This window comes from Carassius auratus, chromosome 38 (assembly GCF_003368295.1).
Source record: "Carassius auratus strain Wakin chromosome 38, ASM336829v1, whole genome shotgun sequence".
In the NCBI taxonomy this organism is placed as follows: domain Eukaryota; kingdom Metazoa; phylum Chordata; class Actinopteri; order Cypriniformes; family Cyprinidae; genus Carassius; species Carassius auratus.
Window position 1 is genome coordinate 15342144 of NC_039280.1, and position 20326 is coordinate 15362469.

General features: G+C 37.0%; 2 protein-coding genes across 4 annotated transcripts in view; one reads left to right on the top strand and one right to left on the bottom strand.

The window, feature by feature from the left end:
- The window catches only part of aifm2 (AIF family member 2), a 24902-nt gene extending 12718 nt beyond the window's left edge, over window positions 1-12184 (bottom strand). Inside the window, exon 1 of the mRNA XM_026224404.1 lies at window positions 12073-12184. The gene's annotated coding sequence lies outside the window, so the exon portion shown is untranslated. The remainder of the gene's footprint in view (window positions 1-12072) is intronic.
- The window catches only part of ninl (ninein-like), a 27704-nt gene that overhangs the window by 2517 nt on the left and 4861 nt on the right, over window positions 1-20326 (top strand). For 2 of the 3 annotated variants that reach the window (XM_026224400.1, XM_026224401.1), the window contains exons 4-18: window positions 1246-1433; window positions 10182-10248; window positions 10482-10672; window positions 10831-10986; window positions 12877-13044; window positions 13205-13341; window positions 14209-14349; window positions 14436-14610; window positions 15037-15147; window positions 15240-15329; window positions 16367-16514; window positions 16646-16714; window positions 16801-16922; window positions 17182-17540; window positions 18422-20044. In XM_026224400.1, the coding sequence (XP_026080185.1) occupies window positions 1246-1433; window positions 10182-10248; window positions 10482-10672; window positions 10831-10986; window positions 12877-13044; window positions 13205-13341; window positions 14209-14349; window positions 14436-14610; window positions 15037-15147; window positions 15240-15329; window positions 16367-16514; window positions 16646-16714; window positions 16801-16922; window positions 17182-17540; window positions 18422-20044 (3745 nt within the window). The remainder of the gene's footprint in view (window positions 1-1245; window positions 1434-10181; window positions 10249-10481; window positions 10673-10830; window positions 10987-12876; window positions 13045-13204; window positions 13342-14208; window positions 14350-14435; window positions 14611-15036; window positions 15148-15239; window positions 15330-16366; window positions 16515-16645; window positions 16715-16800; window positions 16923-17181; window positions 17541-18421; window positions 20045-20326) is intronic. The other variant, XM_026224403.1, reaches the window with a different exon arrangement.

The following is a 20326-nucleotide window of genomic DNA, read 5'->3' on the forward strand; positions in this document are numbered from 1 at the left end:
CACTAAAACAACAATACAGTAAAATATCAGAACAATTTAGGCTATTTAATTTAATACATATTAAAATGTAATTAATTTTCTGCTGAATTTACTTATCTTCAGTGTCACATGATCCTTCGGAAATCATTATACTATGCTGATTTGCTGCTCAAGCAGGATTTATTATTATTGTCATGTTGAAAACAGTTGTTTTTGGAAACCGTGGTACATTTTTGAGGATGCTTTAATGAATAAAAAGTAAAAAACAATAAAAATTTTGTAAGAATAAATTTTTACTGCAACTTTTGACCAATTTAATGCATTATTACCGAATAAAAGTATTAATTTCTTTTTAAATATATTTTGAACCCCAAACTTTTGAACAGTAGTATGCTTTTAGAGCATTGTGGTTTATGTACACAGTTAAAAATCATGCAATTTTTAATCTAAAAATAGTTAATTTATGGCCCTAGAAAGTATTTTGACATTTAAAACACACTTCATACTTCCATTAAAATTATATTAGAACCACTGGATAAAAGCAATAATGTTTAAAAAAAAATTGATGTTTGATGTGAGAAAAGGTCTAGCATCATTTGCATTTGCTGGAGTCACTGGAAAATTAAACAAAAATATGAGAATACAGAAAGAGAAAACAATCGTTATTTTAAATTTAGGCAATGTTTGGTGTCATTTTTATGTCGTTAATAAATATCTTAGAGTTTATTAGGATTTAAGATGTTGTTTAAGATAACATTATTATCAACATGTTCAAGAAGACAAAACGCAGGCATTCCTGTTTATTCATAGAATTAGATCATAATAACTTAAAGGCTTAAGTTGTTATGGCTCCGTTCATCGAGCCCTATTAAGTAATACAGATGCTTAAATGTTATGTGCAGTTCGGTTTTAAACCAAAACCAGAATAACATCTGTCTTTTTTCATAGATGCTTTAGGGAGACTGCAACATTAGTCTATGTTGTGAAATCTCAGTGCTCAATGCTTAAAATTATCTTTAAAAATGGAAAACCTGAAAGCTATGATAAAAAACAGATGGTCACACATTGAACCTTGGTTTGGAGATCTTCCATTTAGGTTTTCATTTCCTTTCAAACTTATTTCTCATTTTATGAAAAAGGTTATGACATAAAACAAATGATGTGAGATCACCTACTATTGCTATTACCATTGTTATTTATTAATTTCGACTGCTTCTGACACTTGAGTTATCTGTCGCTCTAAAGCACTATTTCCTATGCTTCTAGCTGTCCCAGAGGAGGTGAAGCCTAAATATGTGAAAGGAACCAAGCGGTACGGGCGGCGATCACGGCCAGACAAGACTGACTTAGAGCTTACAGTGGAAGATTCACCAAAGTTTGGGACTGACAAAGTAGAAACAAACGGTGTGAGGAGAGCCAAGCTCAGACGCTCCACCTCACTGGAGAGTGTTGAGGTAAAATATATGATGCCTACACAACCTTTAAAAAAGTTTGGGGTCCTTTAAAAACCTTTAAAAAAATTATATATATATATATATATATATATATATATATATATATATATATACATTAGGGGTGTAACGGTTCACAAAATTCACGGTTCGGTTCGGTTCAATACACTGATGTCACGGTTCGGTTCGGTACGGTTCGGTACGTTTTAGATACAGCAAAAAGAAAAAATTGGCAGATAAATTTCCTTGATTTTTTTAAAAATGTTTTATTTATTAAAACTAACAAAGTATGTGTTTTTTTTTACATTGAACAATGATGGAGCTATTCTTTACCCATCTTCTATGGTGTTTTCTTAGCAGCATACTGTATAAAACAAAAATAGCTCCTTATAAATTTTTTTTTAAAAATTAAATGTAATATTGTTGTAGTGGTTATGAACAAATACAAAGATGTAACTCTTTTTATATGGAACTCTATAACTCTTTATATTTAGTGTGTTTTTACTCAATTGGTTCTCTATTTGGGCTTATGTTTTTTGGAACAAAGCAGGAATTACGGTCTGTCTGAAATGGGCTCGTGAAGGAATATTGTAATGGGGCTCAATTACATTAAGCATGTTCTTAAAACCTGCGTTTTCCACTACAGAGTAAGGTCTCATATCCGCGGCTATAACGTAAATGCACCATTCGCTGCGGTGATGTCCGTATACGGAGCCCGGGACGTCACCTGTAGGAGAAAAAAAAGCAATCCGTGGCGACGGTTTTGCAATCCGTCCCCTCAGTTTATAAACCGTACTCACGAATTCATAAACTGTTCACTCGATTTAACAAATCGTGCCCACGGATTAACAAACCGTGCCCACGAATTTCCAATCCGTGCACTTAGATTTTGTAAACCGTACCCTCGGTTTTTGAATCCGTACCCACGAATTCATAATCCGTGCGCACGCTTTCGCAATCCGTTCCCTCGGATTTGTAAACCGTACTCACGGATTCATGCAGCAAACTCCTACGTGTTAACATACAGTTTTATTGAATATTATTATGTGGAATAGGTTTACAGCAAAGTGTCTTAAGTGATTCTCTATCAAGTGTAGTACGAGGTGGAATACAAAGATTTAATAAGAAAGATGCGCATTAAAATCTTGTTCAATTGCTGATAATCTATAATAGCACTTGATTATTATTGTGCAATAAACCTGGCATTGTGACTGACTCTGGAGTAATTTTTTCCTCTTTTGTAAGTTATTTTGGATAAAAGATTCTTATGCATAACCTGTTTAATAATATATAATAATGATACAAATAAAAATAAAGTTATTTTTTATAATTTTAATTTGTAGGCTAAATAAATGAGTACAAGACAGTAAAAATATTTGTCATAAAATAATTTGTGAATTGCTTTATTTTTAAATAACCTTTGGACAGTTTTGGAAATGCTTGTGTACAATTCTTTCTTAACATGAAGACTTATTTTTGTGATTTTATTATACTAAGCTCCACCCACCTCACCCCACCTGCCGGAGTTAGATGCATGTTTCACTGTTAAGTGTAAAATGCGTGTCAGTTTTCAAATCCGAGGGAACGGATTGCGAAAGCGTGCGCACGGATTATGAATTCGTGGGTACGGATTCAAAAACCGAGGGTACGGTTTACACAATCTAAACGCACGGACTGGGAATTCGTGGGCACGGTTTGTTAATCCTGGGTACGATTTGTTAAACCGAGTGAACAGTTTATTAATTCATGAGCACGGTTTATAAACTGAGGGGACGGATTGCAAAACCGTCGCCACGGATTGATGTTTTTTCTCTCCTACAGGTGACGTGCGGGGCTCCGTACCGAGCCTTCAGCGCGTACTGAGTGAGCGAGCGCCTGACTGAGTAGTACCCTAACATAAACATATAAGTTGGTGTTTTTTTTTCTTCGGGGGTGTCAGGGGCATTGCCTGTTACGTCGTTTGGGTTATTGGGCTACCTTGTTGAACGCATAACATTATATTTCACACACCTTTTTTATTTTCCAAATTTAATTAATTAGTCCAACGAACCGTTCGGTACATAATGCGTACCGCGTACCGAACCGAAAGCCTCGTACCGAACGGTTCAATACGAATACGCGTATCGTTACACCCCTAATATATATATATATATATATATATTTAGAAATTATGTTCTTTTTAACTATTCATCAAAAAAATCCTGAAATAAAAGTGCCACAGTTCCACAAAAATATGAATCAGAATCGTTTTTAACACTGATAATAATAAGAAATGTTTCTTGAGCTGCAAATCAGCATATTAAAATGATTTCTTAAGGATCATGTGACACTGGAGACTGGAGTAATGATGCTGAAAATTCAGCTTTGCATCACAGGAATAAATTAGATTTTAAAATATATTCACATAGAGAACACATATTTTAAATTACAATAATATTTCAGGATTTATTATTGGATTTTTGATCAAAGTAATGCAGCCTTGGTGGCCATATCAGACTTCAAAAGAGTTAAAAAGTATTTAGTGTATATTCACTCTATTTTCATTACTATTAATTATTGAAAGTGCATGTATTTAACATAACATTACACTCAAAGGAGATTGAAGTTGAAAAAAGGGGTGTCATCTTGGGACTGTATTCAAATAGGCATGCAAATATTAGTGCAGTGTACTTGAGGTGTCGTATTGTTAGTCAGTTGAAGAGCTGAATCAGTGTGATTCTAGTGAATGGATCTGCGCCGACCTGCTTTTCTCAGACAGGAAGTGAGGCGGTGTGGAATGTGCAAGTGCTGGCCCATAGTGCAGCCCCACCTTCACCAGACTTTAGTGTTACCTTTGGCTCAGGATCAAAAAATGGCTCATTTCACGTTCTCTCTTTATCCCCTTAAAGAGTAGGAGCTCTCATAAAAGGGGATTTGTTGTTTCTGCTGTGTCTGTACTTTTTCTTCTGGAGTCATTTTACTTGTGTGTAGCAGTGCCAGACCAAAGAGCCTGTGCGAATGCAAACCTGTGCTGCTGGATCCCTCATTTCATGAGTTTTATTTTTAAAGAATTGTTTCGGATCCATCTTGGTTTGGTTATAGAAACAATAGAGGATGATGATGTTTTTTCTTGCTCATGTTACTGTTGCAGTTGTTTGATGAGTTGAAGGGCTGATTAAATAAGCAGCTGTCTATCCTTATGAAAAAGAAGTGCGCTTAATTATATTGAATGTGCACTTGTAGTGCATCACATAAGATTACTTAAAAAGAGACAATTACATTACTTTTTTCTTAGTGTCTCATAGCCAGACCTTCAGACTGATGGCTGTAGGTCTGGAATGTATTTCAGCTTTCATTGGCCAAAGCCCGCCCTTAAGGCCATTTGACGGACATGTCAAACAACCAATCACAGTTCGATTCGTTTCAACGTCACGTTTCACGGTGTGGAAATGTCACCACGATAACAGACCTGTGTGTTAAACTCACAGATTCTGTTTATGTGCTGAGAATTTTAAATATTCGTCATAATTCCGACGTTTAGTTGGTCATTAAAAGCGCTCATTATCACAGTTGTAAACACTAGGCTTTCTTCTTTCGTGAAGGGGTTTGGTGCCATGGTATCTTTGTTTCCAGACGGAATGTTAAAGAACGCGGCACACGTCTCACCCAACCAATCAATTAATTTAGCCAACGGTCTGTGGGCGTGACGTCTGAGGCTGAGACCACTTTTAAAAAGTTCACTTTGTAATAATGTCAGATAAACAACTAACATACTAAAGGTGTGAAGTGCTTAATTTTACTTGTGGTGTGTTATTTGATATTATATTGAAAGTAAAAGTAAATATAGTATTAGAATGAATATTTAAAGTATTTTAAATGTAATAAATTGCAACATCATTCCAAATGTGTAATTCAAATTAAATTTTAATTAAATAAAATGTATGCATTTAGCAGACGCTTTTATCCAAAGCGACTTACAGTGCATTCAGGCTATCAATTTTTACCTATCATGTGTTCCCGGGGAATCGAACCCACAACCTTACGCTTGATAGCGCTACCAATTGAGCTACAGGAACACTAATTACAAATACATAACATACTGTACAAGTTTCAATATAATTTTGAAGTATATTTAATATTTCAAAGACAGTAATAAAAAATATGAAATTATGTATAAAAATGTACTTAAGTCCTGCTTAAGTGGATCAAAATGCAGTCTAAAGTTTAGCTAATTAAATTTAAACTATAATGCGTTTTAATTTAATTGTAAGTAACGTGCAATTAAGTGTTTCCGAAAACATTACATTCAGTTCACACTTCAGTATATTCTAAAAAGTGTATTGTATTACCGTATTTTCGGACTATAAGTCGCACCTGAGTATAAGTCGCATCAGTCCAAAAATACGTCATGATGAGGAAAAATATATATATGAGTCGCACTGGTCTATAAGTCGCATTTATTTAGAACCAAGAACCAAGAGAAAACATTACCGTCTACAGCCGCGAGAGGGCGCTATATGTCTTCAGTGTAGACTACAGGAGAACTGAGCAGCATAAGAGCGCCCTCTCGCGGCTGTAAACGGTAATGTTTTCTGTTGGTTAATTTCTGTTGGTTAATTTCTCTTGTTTCATGTCAAATTAATTTTGATAAATACTGTAAGTCGCACTGACTATAAGTCGCAGGACCAGCCAAACTATGAAAAAAAGTGTGACTTATAGTCCAGAAAATACGGTAAGTAAAAAGTGCTCTTTTTAAAATTATGCTGAAGTGTTACTTCTTTTCCACAAGGTTAGAAGAGACTAGCAATGTGCTAAAACAACTCATATAAATCGTGGTTGTAAAATTGACATTTTCCAAAGTGGTGTAAAAATCTAAGTCTGATGGTGCTGTTTGGGTTGAGACTTCTTGAGAGATTAGAGGTCACAGTCTATGGAGGACTCAAACGATCAAGTGCTTTAGCCAAGAATGAAAGCAGGCTGGTCCATCAGAGCAGTTTATGTTGGCAGCGACCAGTATTTGGTGTTTATGAAGCAGCGCGCCAGGCTCCGTTTGGTCCGGGGGTGTTTTAGTGCCTGTGTGTTCATCGTCCTGTGTTTTATGTGTCGAATGTGTTCAACCAGGATTAGAGGTCTTGGTCTGGGTGGAGCTCAGGGTGCAGAGCATCGGCTGTGGTCACAAGGCCTGATAATGTGAAGTACAACAAGGAAAGGGTTTGGCTATAATTTGGCATGGCGCTTCCTCTAACTGTGCCTCTTATTTTAGTAACGCATACTTGCATACCAGAGCCCTCCCTCGTTCTCTTTCTCTCTCTACACGTCTCTCCCGTTCTGTTCTGCTTTTCTTCTCCCTGTCTCCTCACTCACTTTTCACAACAGTGTTTGAAATATTTAGAGCTTTTATGTAACCCAGTACACGCTATTTTGATGAGATTACTCGCTCTAAATTGACTCTTTGCAGCCAGTGTCCCTAGCAATTCTGTGTTACTCTGTAGCATGATGAAGATCCAACTCATCTTGTCTCGTACAGTAATCTGATGAACATGCACAGTACAAGTATTATGTAAAAGGTTTAAGGTTTCACAAGGGTGTCCGTGAAATTTGAAACATCTTAAATGCACAAAATTATGGACTGTAAAAAAAATCTTAGATATGTACGGTAATACAGTACTCTTTATCTATTTTGTGTTAGTTTTTTAAGCTATCTCTTGTTGTTGAATACTTTCAAAAAGCTAAAGATTATCATGATTTTATAATTTTTTTGACCATTCCTAATCATCACTCATCATTCAAACTGATCACACTGACTGTAACATTTAACGTTGCTGAAGCTGAAAAGTTTTATTCCAATTTTATGTTTAATGAAGGTCCTAAATTGACCTTAAAATAGTAGTTGTTGTAGTAGTAATTAGCATTAAAGAAATACATTCCCTAATAAGCAGATACCCTGTATTTTTGGACAGTACTTCTTACTGTTGATCAGTGTTTTCATTGTTAAATAAAACTACATGTAAAACAGCCATTCAAACTGTAAATATAAATCTAGCATGAAAAAAAAAAAAAAATGAAATGTTGTCATAGCAGTTAATTGAAATGAATAAATTTAAATTGAAGTAATAAAGTTAAAAAAAAATACAAAAGATAATTTGTATAAATTAGTTTGATTCCCAGCAAATGCATGAATAATAAAAGAAATTATAAAAATATTTGCAGTGTAAGTTGCTTTGGATAAAAGTGTCAAAAGTGTATAAAATATGTAATATAAATATAAAATATATTATGGTTGTCCTTAGTATAATAAAACAAAAGAATATGCAATCATAATTAACCATTTACTTTTTTAATGCATGTTCCTTGTATTATTGGGTATGATATATTGCATATATATTATTCCAAATATGGTTTCATCATGTTTTTTTTTTTATTTAAATGTATTGTCTTGTTTCACCTTTGAAATAACTTTCCTTTTCGAAAATATATACACAATATTTTCATAAAAAATAAAACTGATTTATCCAGAAATACATCCGATTACGGCAGTAAAATAGGTTACAAACTGCTGTATCATAAATGCTGTATCAGTATCAACACAGTGTTGCTTCAACATGATTGTATGTCAGACGAAAGCAAGCAAGCCTGAAGGACTGAATGGACCGAATCTGTGCAGATTCACAAACCTCAGCACAGATTCAGTCCATATAGTCTTTTACAACATTTATGTGAGCAAAAACACTACTTGCTAATGTAAATAATTCAACCCACTGTGATAAATATTGCACACAAAACTTGTCATGCAACATAAATTATTTAGTTCTGAGTACGCCATAGACTAAAGTAAAACACATTTGATCAGGAATACTGAGGAATATTCTTGATGAATTGTAATCATTAATCAAGTCTTGTAAAACTATCTCAGGTCTTTTGATTGCTTGGGAGTTTTTGTAAACCCCAGTTAGAGAGTTGTCTATCCCAAAAGACCTCCATATATCCATGCTTTCCTGAACAATGCCTTAGGTTCAAAGATGTGCAATGTTCCTCACTTAATTTCCCAGCAGAGATCAATGAAGTGGCTTTATTCTTAAACTAAAGACTAAATCTGCACTATTTGACTCAGAGAGAGATCATACAAGACATTCTGCTCTCGCTTTCTGACTGAAAAGCTGTTTGTGAACAGTTATGTAATGTTGTTTAAAATTTAATGCTGATGGTAATTGATTGTGGCTTGTCCTATATTCAGCTGGGTTTACTCTTTTGTTGCTGGAGGCTGAACAGTGAACCGTTTTCTATCGTTGTATCCTGTCGTATTTCACATTTGATCAGCCTACATCGATCAAACCACAGATATCTTACAGGTCAATGAGTGTCTGAGTCAAACTCTAATCTACCTCTAGATGGCACTAGCACAAATCAATTCATGTACATGTACCCATCTCATCTCTGTGTAATTTATCATAATTTACCACTATTTGTGTGTGTGTGTGTGTGTGTGTGTATATATATATATATATATATATATATATATATATAATGATACAAATATATGTATAAAATATAGATTTAATAAACTGTTGATCAGTGGTTGTGCATGGTTTCAAATCAACAAGCCCTTACTAATATTGCAACTCGTTTATGATTCAAACTACAAGTTTCTGACTACCTAGATATTTTACACAAATTTGATTAGAAAAAAACTAAAAAAGCCACATGCTGAAATTGTTGTAATGAAGTCAACTTACCATGTAGCAAACTAATGAAAATTTTGTTACACAATACAATCCAGTTTCACTCAAAAAACAAAAAAAAAAACACAATATTAGGCAGTATTCATTGTATATTGCACAGTATCCAGATAGAAAACACCTTTACAATTACTTTTACTGCATTTTTCTTAATGGTGTCAGTGTTGTAACTGTTGGATAACCTGGTCCCACTCCAAACCATTTCTTATGTAAGCTCTTTTACATCATTACAGGGAGATTTAGCTGGCTTTATATGAGCAAGGTTTAAGCTGTTTAGCATGGTGCAGTGTTTCCATACTGATGTGATGAACAGCATTACTCTTGAGCTTGTATCTGCCGGTTGTTCCTGTCCAGCGTCGCTGAAGTAATGACTGCTGGGATGGAATGCCTTATGATGATTGTATTGTGTTCCTTGTGATCACGTGATCTTGAGTGTCAATTTTTCTAAACTGAGATTTAAACATCATCTGGAAGCTGAATAAATAAGCTTTCAACCGATGAATGGAAAATATTTGGCTGAGATGCAACTATTTTTGAAAATTTGGAATCTGAGGATTCAAATAAATGTAAATACTGAGAAAATCGTCTTTGAAGTTGTCCAAATAAATTCTTAGCAATGCATATTACTAATCAAAAATGAAGTTTTTTATATATTTACGGTAGGTAATTTGCAAAATATCTTCATGGAACATGCTCTTTACTTAATATCCTAATGATTTTTGGCTTAAAAGAAAAATTAATCATTTTGACCCCTACAATGTTTTTTTTGGCTTTTGCTAAAAACATACCCCAGCGACTTAAGAGTGCTTTTGTGCTCCAGGGTCACATTTATGATATAATTAGATTTCACACTCTGAAATAAACAAACACTGTGATGAGATCACATGACAAAGGCAGTGGGGTCAGTGGACAACAATGCAGAATATGACTGTTTGAAACCAGACATCAATATTTGAAGCTTTTTAAGATCTTTAAAACAATAGTGGGCAGTATATATTTAGTCAGTAGTAAAGCACTGTCAATGCACTGTTTACAGAGTCTCAAATCAGATGAGGACACAGGGAGCAACAAGGAGTCCACACACCACTACTTTGTGGCTCAAGGTATGTTAGATATTACTATGTTGTCATGAACCTTTTAAATTAAAGAATTAGTTCATCCAAAAATGAAAACTTTGTCATTAATTACTCACCCTCATGTAGGTCCATGTAAGACCTTTTTTCATTGTAATTAATGGCAATTTTCATTTTTCTGTCAACTAGCCCTTAAATCAAACATGTTTTCTATGTAAAAGCAGCACACAGCTATAATTGTTTCTGATTTACATATATTCAAGGCCAGTTGAAGCTCTGGAATCAAGATGGCACAGGAAGTCCTCAGCGTTCATCTGACCCTCAGCAGGAAGTGACAGACGGACAGGTGAGGGCAGTATGGCAGGAGCTGGGGGTCGGAGCCGGAGGATCACTAAACCGTGAGGAGCTGTCCCTCGTCTGTGACCACATCGGTCTCAAGGACTTACAGTCCGAGGTACGGTCATGCAACGCTCTGTAGGAGTGGGATTAGGAATCATATTTACCAACTTAGGACATTCTGTGCTGCTTGTCGTTTGCTATTAAATTACTCTTTAAACAGTGACATTCCTTCACCACACTGTTATCCATGTTTTTTTTTTTGTTTATGCAAAGGAGTTAGATGCTCTCTTCAGGAAACTAGACAAGGATCAGGATGGGAGAGTCAGTCTGAGTGAGTTCCAGAGCGGGCTGTTCACACAACACGATCCCGCTGCTCCCATCTCTACCTCCACCCCTGCCCGGCCCAAACCACAGCGCTCCATCTCAAAGGTCAGGAGCAGATCAAGGTCACGGTGGGGTTGCAGTTAAAGCCGATTGTAGCCAAAAATAAACAGAGCTCTGCCAAACAATCTGCAGAAAAAGCTGACACCAGTGTGCAGGAGAGTGACTGCATGGTTTTCTTTCATGCAAATGAAGTGAATGTTTGAAAGAAGCCGTTATATGTCATTGTTTGGTCGAAGTTTTATGTTGCACTTGGTAGAATTTAAATAATATAATGTACTTATTTAATATTTTGACCATTCTGATTAAATTTGAAATGCATTGGCATGGTTGTTTACATAAAATATTGCCAAAGCATTAAATACAAATATAAACATACCCGTCAAAAGTTTGAAAAAATGTTTTTTTTATGTTTAAAAAAAAGTCTCTTATGTTCACTAAGGCTGCATTTATTTGATAAAAAATACAGGAAAACACAAATATTGTTAAATATTATTACAATTTAAAATAACTCTACTGTTTGTTTATATTGTAGTATAAGATATCTTATAAAACAATCAATGTAATGTATTGCTGTATTTCAGCATCGTTACTCCAGACTGTCCCATGATCCTTCAGACATTAGTATAATGTTGATTTGATGCTCAATTATTAATAATCTTATTATCAGTGCACTAAATTATTAAGCAGCACAATTGTTTTCATCATTAATAATAAGACATTTGTCTTGAGTACTAAAGCTTGCCATTTGAGGATCATGGGAAACTGAAGACTGGAGTGATGATGCTGAAAATTCAGCTTTGCATCACAGGAATAAATTACATTTTAAAATACATTCAAATAGAAAAAGTTTATTTTAAGTTATATTAATACTACTGTATTTTTTTATTAAATAAATGCAACTTTTGAAACAAAAAACTCCATTATTCCAAACCAGTAGTGTGTACATATGTAGAAAATATGAGGAATAAAAAACAATCATTTATGTAGATAGCTTTCTGGTGTGCAGCTGAAAAAATGTTTTTGCCACATTAATCAGTATTTGCATATTTTTTTTATGCATGCCAGACTGGCGGGTTCATGCATAAAAACAGATATAATAGAGCAATCTTTGTCTGACACTTTTCCTCTTACCTGCTGATTATAATTGCTGAAAGAATGAACAACCAAAGCCTCTCTCAATGTTTTCATGACATCTGACAGCAGACAGACACAAGAGACAGACAAATTATTGCCTGACTGTCAAACAGGATTCATTTCAGAACTCCAGCATCAAGCCAAGTTACTGAGGGCTGCAGTGGCTGGGATCAATTAACTTAATTGGGAAGGTGGAGCTTCCTTTTGGCTCCCTTGTTCCTAGGAAAGCACAACTAATGTATTCCCGTGCAGTGGGCAATCTTGAAATCAATGCTGAGGAGATGTACTGCACAACAGGCCTCATACCTGCATGTGATGTTTTTACATGGGAAGGCAAAGACTGTTTGGGCTCCTTTAGTGACTTTTCTGAGGTGATTTTACTGAAAGCACAACCAGCCATAATAATTCAAACAGCACCTGAACTCAAGCTGGGCACATTTTCTGATTTGCTGCTTAATAAAATGTAGGCTTTAAAAGCTCAGGCCTCATTTATAGAGAAAAACAGCTTCAGTGTTTGATAACAAATGCCGAGTTGCATGAATATTTGGCGGTCGCTGGAGCTAAATTGAGGCTAAGCCAGCTTAAGGGTTACGACACCAGAAGGACGTTTATTGGTGGTCAGTGCAATCATTTTGCTCATGGTTGAGGCTCTAGCTCTGGCATGTCAAGGACAGCATTGTGCATTGTGTTGTGGGACTGTGAGAGCTCAGTTTTTCAGCGGTTTTCCTCACAGTTGGTTGGATATTGAACTTTGTCGGATCGTTTTAGTTTTTTCTCATGTCGTTCCTTCTGCTCTCTCAGGCCCTTGAGGAGCGAGTGGTGCACTCCACCTCCCCTTCTTTACTTTCGGCTACGGTGGGTCAGAGGCTGCTGACCCGTCTGGATGATGGATCGGGATGCACAAGCCCAGATAAAGTCATCACCCTCTGGACAGAGGAGGGCATCCACAACAGCAGGGATATTCTTCAGGTGCGATATTATTTGCATTGATTTAACACTGAAAAACCATAATATGCTGTATTTAATTGTTTAAATAATTTTTGCATAAAGTGGATCAGAAGTATTGACATTTTTGTTTCTGTGAACTATTGCATGAATAGTTTTTTCTTTATTCTGAACCTGGAAACAGACTCTGGACTTCTCTCTGGAGGAGCGTCTGTGTCTGGCTGAACTCACTCTGGCTCTGGACAATGAGTTGCTGGTCAGTGGGAATGGCATCCATCAGGCTGCTCTGGTCTCCTACAAGAATGAGATAAACTACTTACAGTGAGTCTCTTTCACATCAGACCTGTATCAGTCACAGAACCTGTCACGAAATATACAGTATTTAAAAATGTGTGTTGTTCATGTGATCATTGCTACAATATTCAGTGTCACATGACCCTTCAGAAATCATTCTAATATGTTAGATTTTTTATTTTATGGAGCATTTATATCAATGTGTGGACATTTATTTTGTTTTGTGGTTTAGTAAGATATTTTTTTTTTTTTTTTTTTTTTTTTTTTTTTTTTTACATTTTTGTCTTTTAATTGTTTTTGACCATTTATTTGAAACCGAACTCTCTTTTTTTTAGCATTTTAAATGTTATTATTAGTCACTTTTGATCAATTTAATGTGTCCATGCTGAATAAAGTATTAATTGAATAATTTTTCTTACTTATCCCAAACTTTTAAATATTGTAAGACTGTAGATTGTAGCACCGTATATATATATATATATATATATATATATATATATATATATATATATATATATATATATATATATATATATATATATATATATATATATATATATATTATTAATTATTTTTGACTACATGATGTATTGCTATTTTAACATTTAATATCTTAAAATCATCAATTATATCTTTAAAATCGTGGGGCAAAATTCCACTTTGCCTGCATTTCTGTTCTGTTTGGTTTTTGTCTCCACCTGGAGGACATGTAATGTTACTGTGTCCAGCAGTGTTCTTTATGTGGGATAGTTCTTATCATTAAACAGCTGCACGCTGGCTTTACTTTGTTGGATAAATGTCTTTGCATGGTTAATAGTAGTCACTGGTAACAAAACGTGCATTAGAATGAATGAGGTTCTCATGCGGTGGTGGTTTCGTGTTCCAACTCTGTAGAGTTGTGGCAGACCAGGCTTGTCAGGAGAGGGACAAAGCCAAGGCGGACCTGGAACTGGCTGACCGCCGCAACCTACAGCTGGTCAGAGAGGTGGATGATCGCCATGCCACCATGGAGTCTCTCAATGAGTCGAAAATCAAGTACGGCTGCTCTCCTCTAGTCATATAATCGCACATGATCAAGACACATGCGAGTGCACTGCAGTGTTGTTGTTTCTTTGATGCAGGGGTCTGGAGCAGGAGTTTCGGGATAAACTTACAGCACTGAGGAGCGAATCAGAGTATGAAAGCGAGGTGCTTCTAGAGCAGGAAGAGAAGGAGCGCAAGAGACTCCAGGAGGAGCTAGAACTGCTCAGGGCTCAAGACGTTAGCCTTCAGGAGGACATTTGCACTGCTGCTAAGGTAACCACTGACGTTATTATTATTAATATCAGTATTCTCCTGTTTGCTCTTTGCACTTAATATACACTAATGTTTAAAAGATTGAGGTCAGTTTCTGAAAAAATAACACCAATGTCCATTTTAAGCTGCAACTGTTTTCAACATTGATAATAAGTTGATATAATGAATACATCCCACAATTTTGTATTTTGCCATTGAATATTTAAGTCGGGAATAGTTTCAATTAAACCATAACTGTATCCATAGAATGTTCGTATTGTATTACAATGTGTCCTTACCATGCCTCCTTTAATTCCCTTGCAATCACACTGACTTAAGTTTCACGATGATCCTGCTCTTAGGTGATCTGTCGTGGATAGAGGTGTATGTTTCCTTCGAGCATGTCCGTGTGGTGTCAGGTTAAATAACTCTAGCTGTGTGTTACAGGAGAACAGTCGTTTGGAGGAGGAGGTCAGCGTCCTGAAGGAGAAGCTGTCCGAAGCCCAGAGCACCATCTCTAAACTACAGAAGGATCTAGATCATCTGCTGCAGGACAAGGTGAGACATATCATATCCTTTATGACGTTTACTCTCTAGGACCAATAATTCTAATCGATCTATGATTTATCTATGTTTGTTTTACTGAACAGTATGGTGGCCTTGATCCAAATGGCACAGGACTGCTGAATCAAGAAGAGCACTTCTCGGAGATCTTTAAGCAGTATGAGCAGCAGTGCAGGGTATGAGCGCACCTGTGTGTGTTTGGTGGATATTTTGTGTGGAGTGAAGGGTGAAGTCAACCCTGGCATTGTATTTAAGTGCCCTTGTTTGACCATTATGCTAGCTATCCTGTAATTCACGGTGCTTTAAATGACAGCTTTAATTGTGCAACTTCTTGAGGAGTTGCACAGTTGTGCCATTAGCTTTGCTGTTTTGACTTGAGCCAGTAAGTACAGTAAGTAACCACCTATGCTAAGTAATGCTATGCAGAACACTTTAGCAACAAGGAAGGGACTTTGCCAATGATGCTCCTTATTTAAGTTTAGACACCACAGGCTAAGCTGTTGTTTTTACATGCACTGGTCAATTTGGAGAATTCTGGGATATTTGGCATTTCAATTGGGGGGAAGAAAACATTTTAAAATACCCTAAAGTGTTTTGTTTTATTGCAATTCATCTATTTGCATATGTAGATTTCAATTACATTAAATTCTTCAAGGCAAAGACTTAAAATTATTTTTTTTTCATGCATGTAGTCAGAAATGTCTAAGTTTGACAGTTTTATTCCAGTTTATATTCTGATAAATATGTAAACGGACTGAAACAAGAATTTTCAACCTGACATTATCCACTGTTCAGGTTTCTGTTCTGTAAATGTATGCAAATTAGTAATATTTAATTACAGAATGCGTATATAATACATAACATGGTATTTCAGCAAAGTTGAACTATAAAAAATGTTTGATTCATAATATAATCAATCAACTATGGAAAGGATGGTGAATAATTTATTTTTTTTTTTTTACCATTCACTGGGGGTGTTTTGCCTTATAAATATGTATATGTAAATAAAAACTACTACAAATTTTTAACTCTTAAAGCAGATGTTTTTAAATACTTAAAATATTTGTCATTTTTGCCGTTCCATTTGATGTTCGTGGCAAAGAGCGTGCACGTTTCACCTCTGCATTACAAAATCTTTGTTTCAGGAAATGCAGAAAAAAGAAATAGTTGTACTTGTGTAAATGACTCTGTGTCTCCGCCCCACTAAACACAGGAGTTGCAGGACAGGAATGACGAGTTACACTCGGAGCTGGAGTTGTTGAAATCTCAGGGCTCAGGAAGGAGAGCCAGACGATCCGGGAGCAACCTGTCTGGTCATGACTGGTCAAGCCGAAGATCTTTAACCGCTGAATCAGATTCTGGTGAATTGAATTAGAAATTATTACCTTTCTAGATCTCACATATCTCTTTCAAGCTATACCTAATTTATATGACTTAACCTTTATAGGAAACTGTTGAATGAGTAGCTCATCCTATCGGTTTTGTTCTGCAGATGATCCAGAAATGAAGAAAGGTACATCCCCTCAGGTCAGAAAAAAGCTGCAAGTCACTGACAAGAATGGTAAGGAATTATAGAAACGAAGCGATCCTTTTCCCATGGGACATCCGAACACATGTGTCATGGTTTGGTCTGGTGTTTCTCTTCAGTTTTAGGTTCCCTGGTGAGTTTGGCTCCCCCTGTGAGCATCGAGACCGAACTGGCCATGGAGCAGATGAAAGAGAAATACGAGCGAGAGGTCCAGGACTTGAAGATCCAACTGGAGACGAAGGTACAGACGTAGTACAGAAACCTGAAATGGGTTTAGTATAAGTAACAACCTTTGCAAATTTAATTAAATTCAAACAGTAGGAGCTAAGGGGACAAGCTAAGGTGTGCAAATGCTCCTAGACGTACAATTTTACCAGGTGCCAAATAAAACCTTGAAGGATACATTAGTGAATAATAGGATTATATTGCAACACAAATCGTGGAAACTTAACCTTATTGAAGAGAGAAAGTGATTTATGCTCCTAACTTTGCTTCAACAGGTGAATTTCTACGAGCGCAGTATGGAGCTGATGCGGCAGAATATGGAGGTTGAGCGGAAGGACATCTCGCAGAGCTTTAAGATGGAGATCAGTGAGTTGGAGGACCTGAAGGCTCAGGCAGAGGAGCGAGCAGAGAAAATGCGTCAGGCCGTTGAGCGGCTGGAAGCAGAGCTGAGGGGGAAGACTTCGGGAGGAGCCTGGGGTCCAGAGCAAGAACGGAGAATTCAACGGGAACAGGCCGAACTAGAGCAGAACTACGCTCGTGAGATCAGTAACATCGTGCTGCGTCTTACCTCAGAGAAAGATCAGCTAGAGGCAGAACTCAAGCTCAAGATGGACCAGGAAGTGCTGCTTGTTAGGTAAGTGTCGCTCAAATGATCTGGTAAAGGATTAGGAGCAGCTCATCCATTGTAGACTTTGGTCTGGTTTAATAGAAAAAGAAAAGAGTTACCATGAGAGAAGGCGGATGGTTTGTTAATGCTGACACTATCTTGAGGACTCTTTAGTAATAGAATTAAAATATTTTATTTTGATTGGTGTTCGTAAATTATAGTAGGTCGTATTTATTTGTAATAGGTTTAAGTGAATATTTAATCCAAAAACAAAAATAATAAAACACATGTAATACAGTATGATGAATTTTGAGAATCAGCATTGAAAACAATGAGAATTTAAATAACTCTCATATTAAAAAACATCAGAATGCATTATTATAGTAATGAGAATTCAGGAGAAATGTGCTTAATTGTTGTAAAAATGTATTTATTTAATAGTATTATTTTTATGTTGTAAACGCATGATGCCAAAAGTTGCAGTGGTCCTAAAATTATATTAAAGTTTTTGATAGGCTTGGTGAGATTCACCCTTTTACAATATTTTTCAGAAAGTAAGTTGAAACTGACTGTAAATCACACCGGGTCAAAATTGTATTGTTGAGAGAGAAAAAAGCCACAAATGATACATCGGTGTATTAGTCACACTTTAATACTACATTCAGAAATAATGTAAATTATTTGTATTCCAGAAAATATGGTACAATTTATTTTAGATACATTTTCAATTAATCATATGCATGCTTCATATGGACAATATGTCTAAGTGTACAAAAGGCATCCCAGTTGTGTTTAACTATAAGTTCAACCTCTTAACCAACATGCCTCTAAAGAGAAAGTAGATTGTTCCCTTGGTATCCATGACATTTCCATGAATTTAGACATATTAGCATGTTGCTGTGTCCCAGGGAGAAGGCAGAACAGCAGTTATTGCATATGAAGGCACAACACAGCGAGGCTCAGAGCAGTCTCCTTCACCAGCTGCACCTCGAGCGCAGCCGTCTGCAGGAGCAATCCGAGCAGCATCGCAGAGAAGTTGGTGCATGGGAGTCAAGAGTTCAGGAGCTGGAACAGGAGGCGCGCCGGGAGCGTCTCCTCAGCACCGAGCGCTGGAGTGAAGAGCAAGCTCAGATCTGCAGCAGGGTGGCACAGGAGAGGAAAAAACTGGAGGAGGAACACCAGGAGGAAGTCCGGAAGCTTGGGGAACACATCCAGTTCATGGAAGCTCAGGTAGAGATCTCGTCCAGGGCTGAGGAGGAGCTGCTCGTTATACAAAAACAGCTAGAAGATAAGCTGGAAGAGATGTGTGTTCAGCTGGAAGACAACACTGTTTCCATGAAAGCTCAAGATGCCCTCATCCAGCATTTGACTACTGAGCTCCATGCCAAAGAGAAAGAAATGGAAATCAGAAATGAGAAAGAACAGAAGCTTTGCAATAAGCTCTCTCAGCTAGAGCATAAGCTTAAAGCTGAGCGAGAAAAGAAGCAAGAGCTTCTGAAGCAGAAGGAGCTACTACAAAAAGAATCAGACGGAAGTATTCAAGATCTAAAGGAGAAACTCGTAAAAGAAAAAGAGAGGGAACAGGAGCTTCTTGACAGAGTTTCTGAGTTGACTAAAGAGCTGGAAAACTGGAGGACCAAATCTGAGACCTGGCAGAAGGAGATCAAAATGATACAGGGAAGCAGTAGTCATCTGTCTACTGCATTTGGCGAGCAGCTAGTGCAGCTGAGAGAACAAGAAAAAGAACTCGTGGAGCTTCAAGAAAACTTGGCCAAAACACACGAGGCTCTGAAAAGCAGAGATGACGATCTTACAAGACAAGCTTCTGAGCTAAATGCTGTGGAGATGGAGCGGGATCGACTCATTGAGGAGCTCAGTGGTCAATGCGAGGTTCTCAAACGGCTACAAACGCAGGTCAACAGTCTCTCTGAGGACTGGGATCAAATGCACATGATGGAGCAACAACTTCAAGGCTCTCTTTGTGTGGAGCAGGGTAAGGTGAAAGAGCTCCAAGCCCGTCTGAACGCGGAGCAAGAAGAGACGAGATGTCTTGAACAAGAGAACTCTAGCTACCGGCAACTTGTAGACCAGCTTTCATCTCAGATTGTCGAAATGGAGGCAGAGTCTACCAAACTCAAAGAGAATGCCGATAAACTTGCACTGGAAATGCGAAACAAAGACAATCAAATGCTGGAACTCAATCTTCAGCTTGAAGCCAAAGCCGAAGAGATGGATTTGCTCTGGAACGAGGTTCAGCTGAAGATAAACCTGTTTAAGAACGTCACCCATCTCTCTGGTCAGGTTCAACTTTTGACCAATCAGTTGGAGGACAAAGAGCAAGAGCTGTGCTCTCTGAGGGAGGACGCCGATAATACTGCCAACCAATTACAGCAATCGCTGATGGACTCCCAAACGGAGCTTCAGCAGATGGAGGAGGCCTTTGAAAGCGAGAAGAGCCATATGAAAGAGCAGCTTCTGGAGATGGAGGGACTTGTCATGGCTTTTGAACAAGAGATGGCCAATCCCCACAGGTTTGTGGTTCTCCGGCTGGTAGATGACCGTCGAATTGATGCATTGATCCAATCGCCGTTTCTCTCATATGGATGCCAAGAGTTGACCATTCACTACTTTCATGTTTGTCCAAGAATGTTTCGCACAATGAGATTTCATTAACCGTAGACATGCGCTTTGATTGAGCCTCATTCTGCATCTCACTAACTGAATGACGTTGATGACACTGACATGCATGCAATCTCACTATTAATAATAGCTACTGTATGTATTCTGATTTGAAAGTGTGTCCATGCATCCTT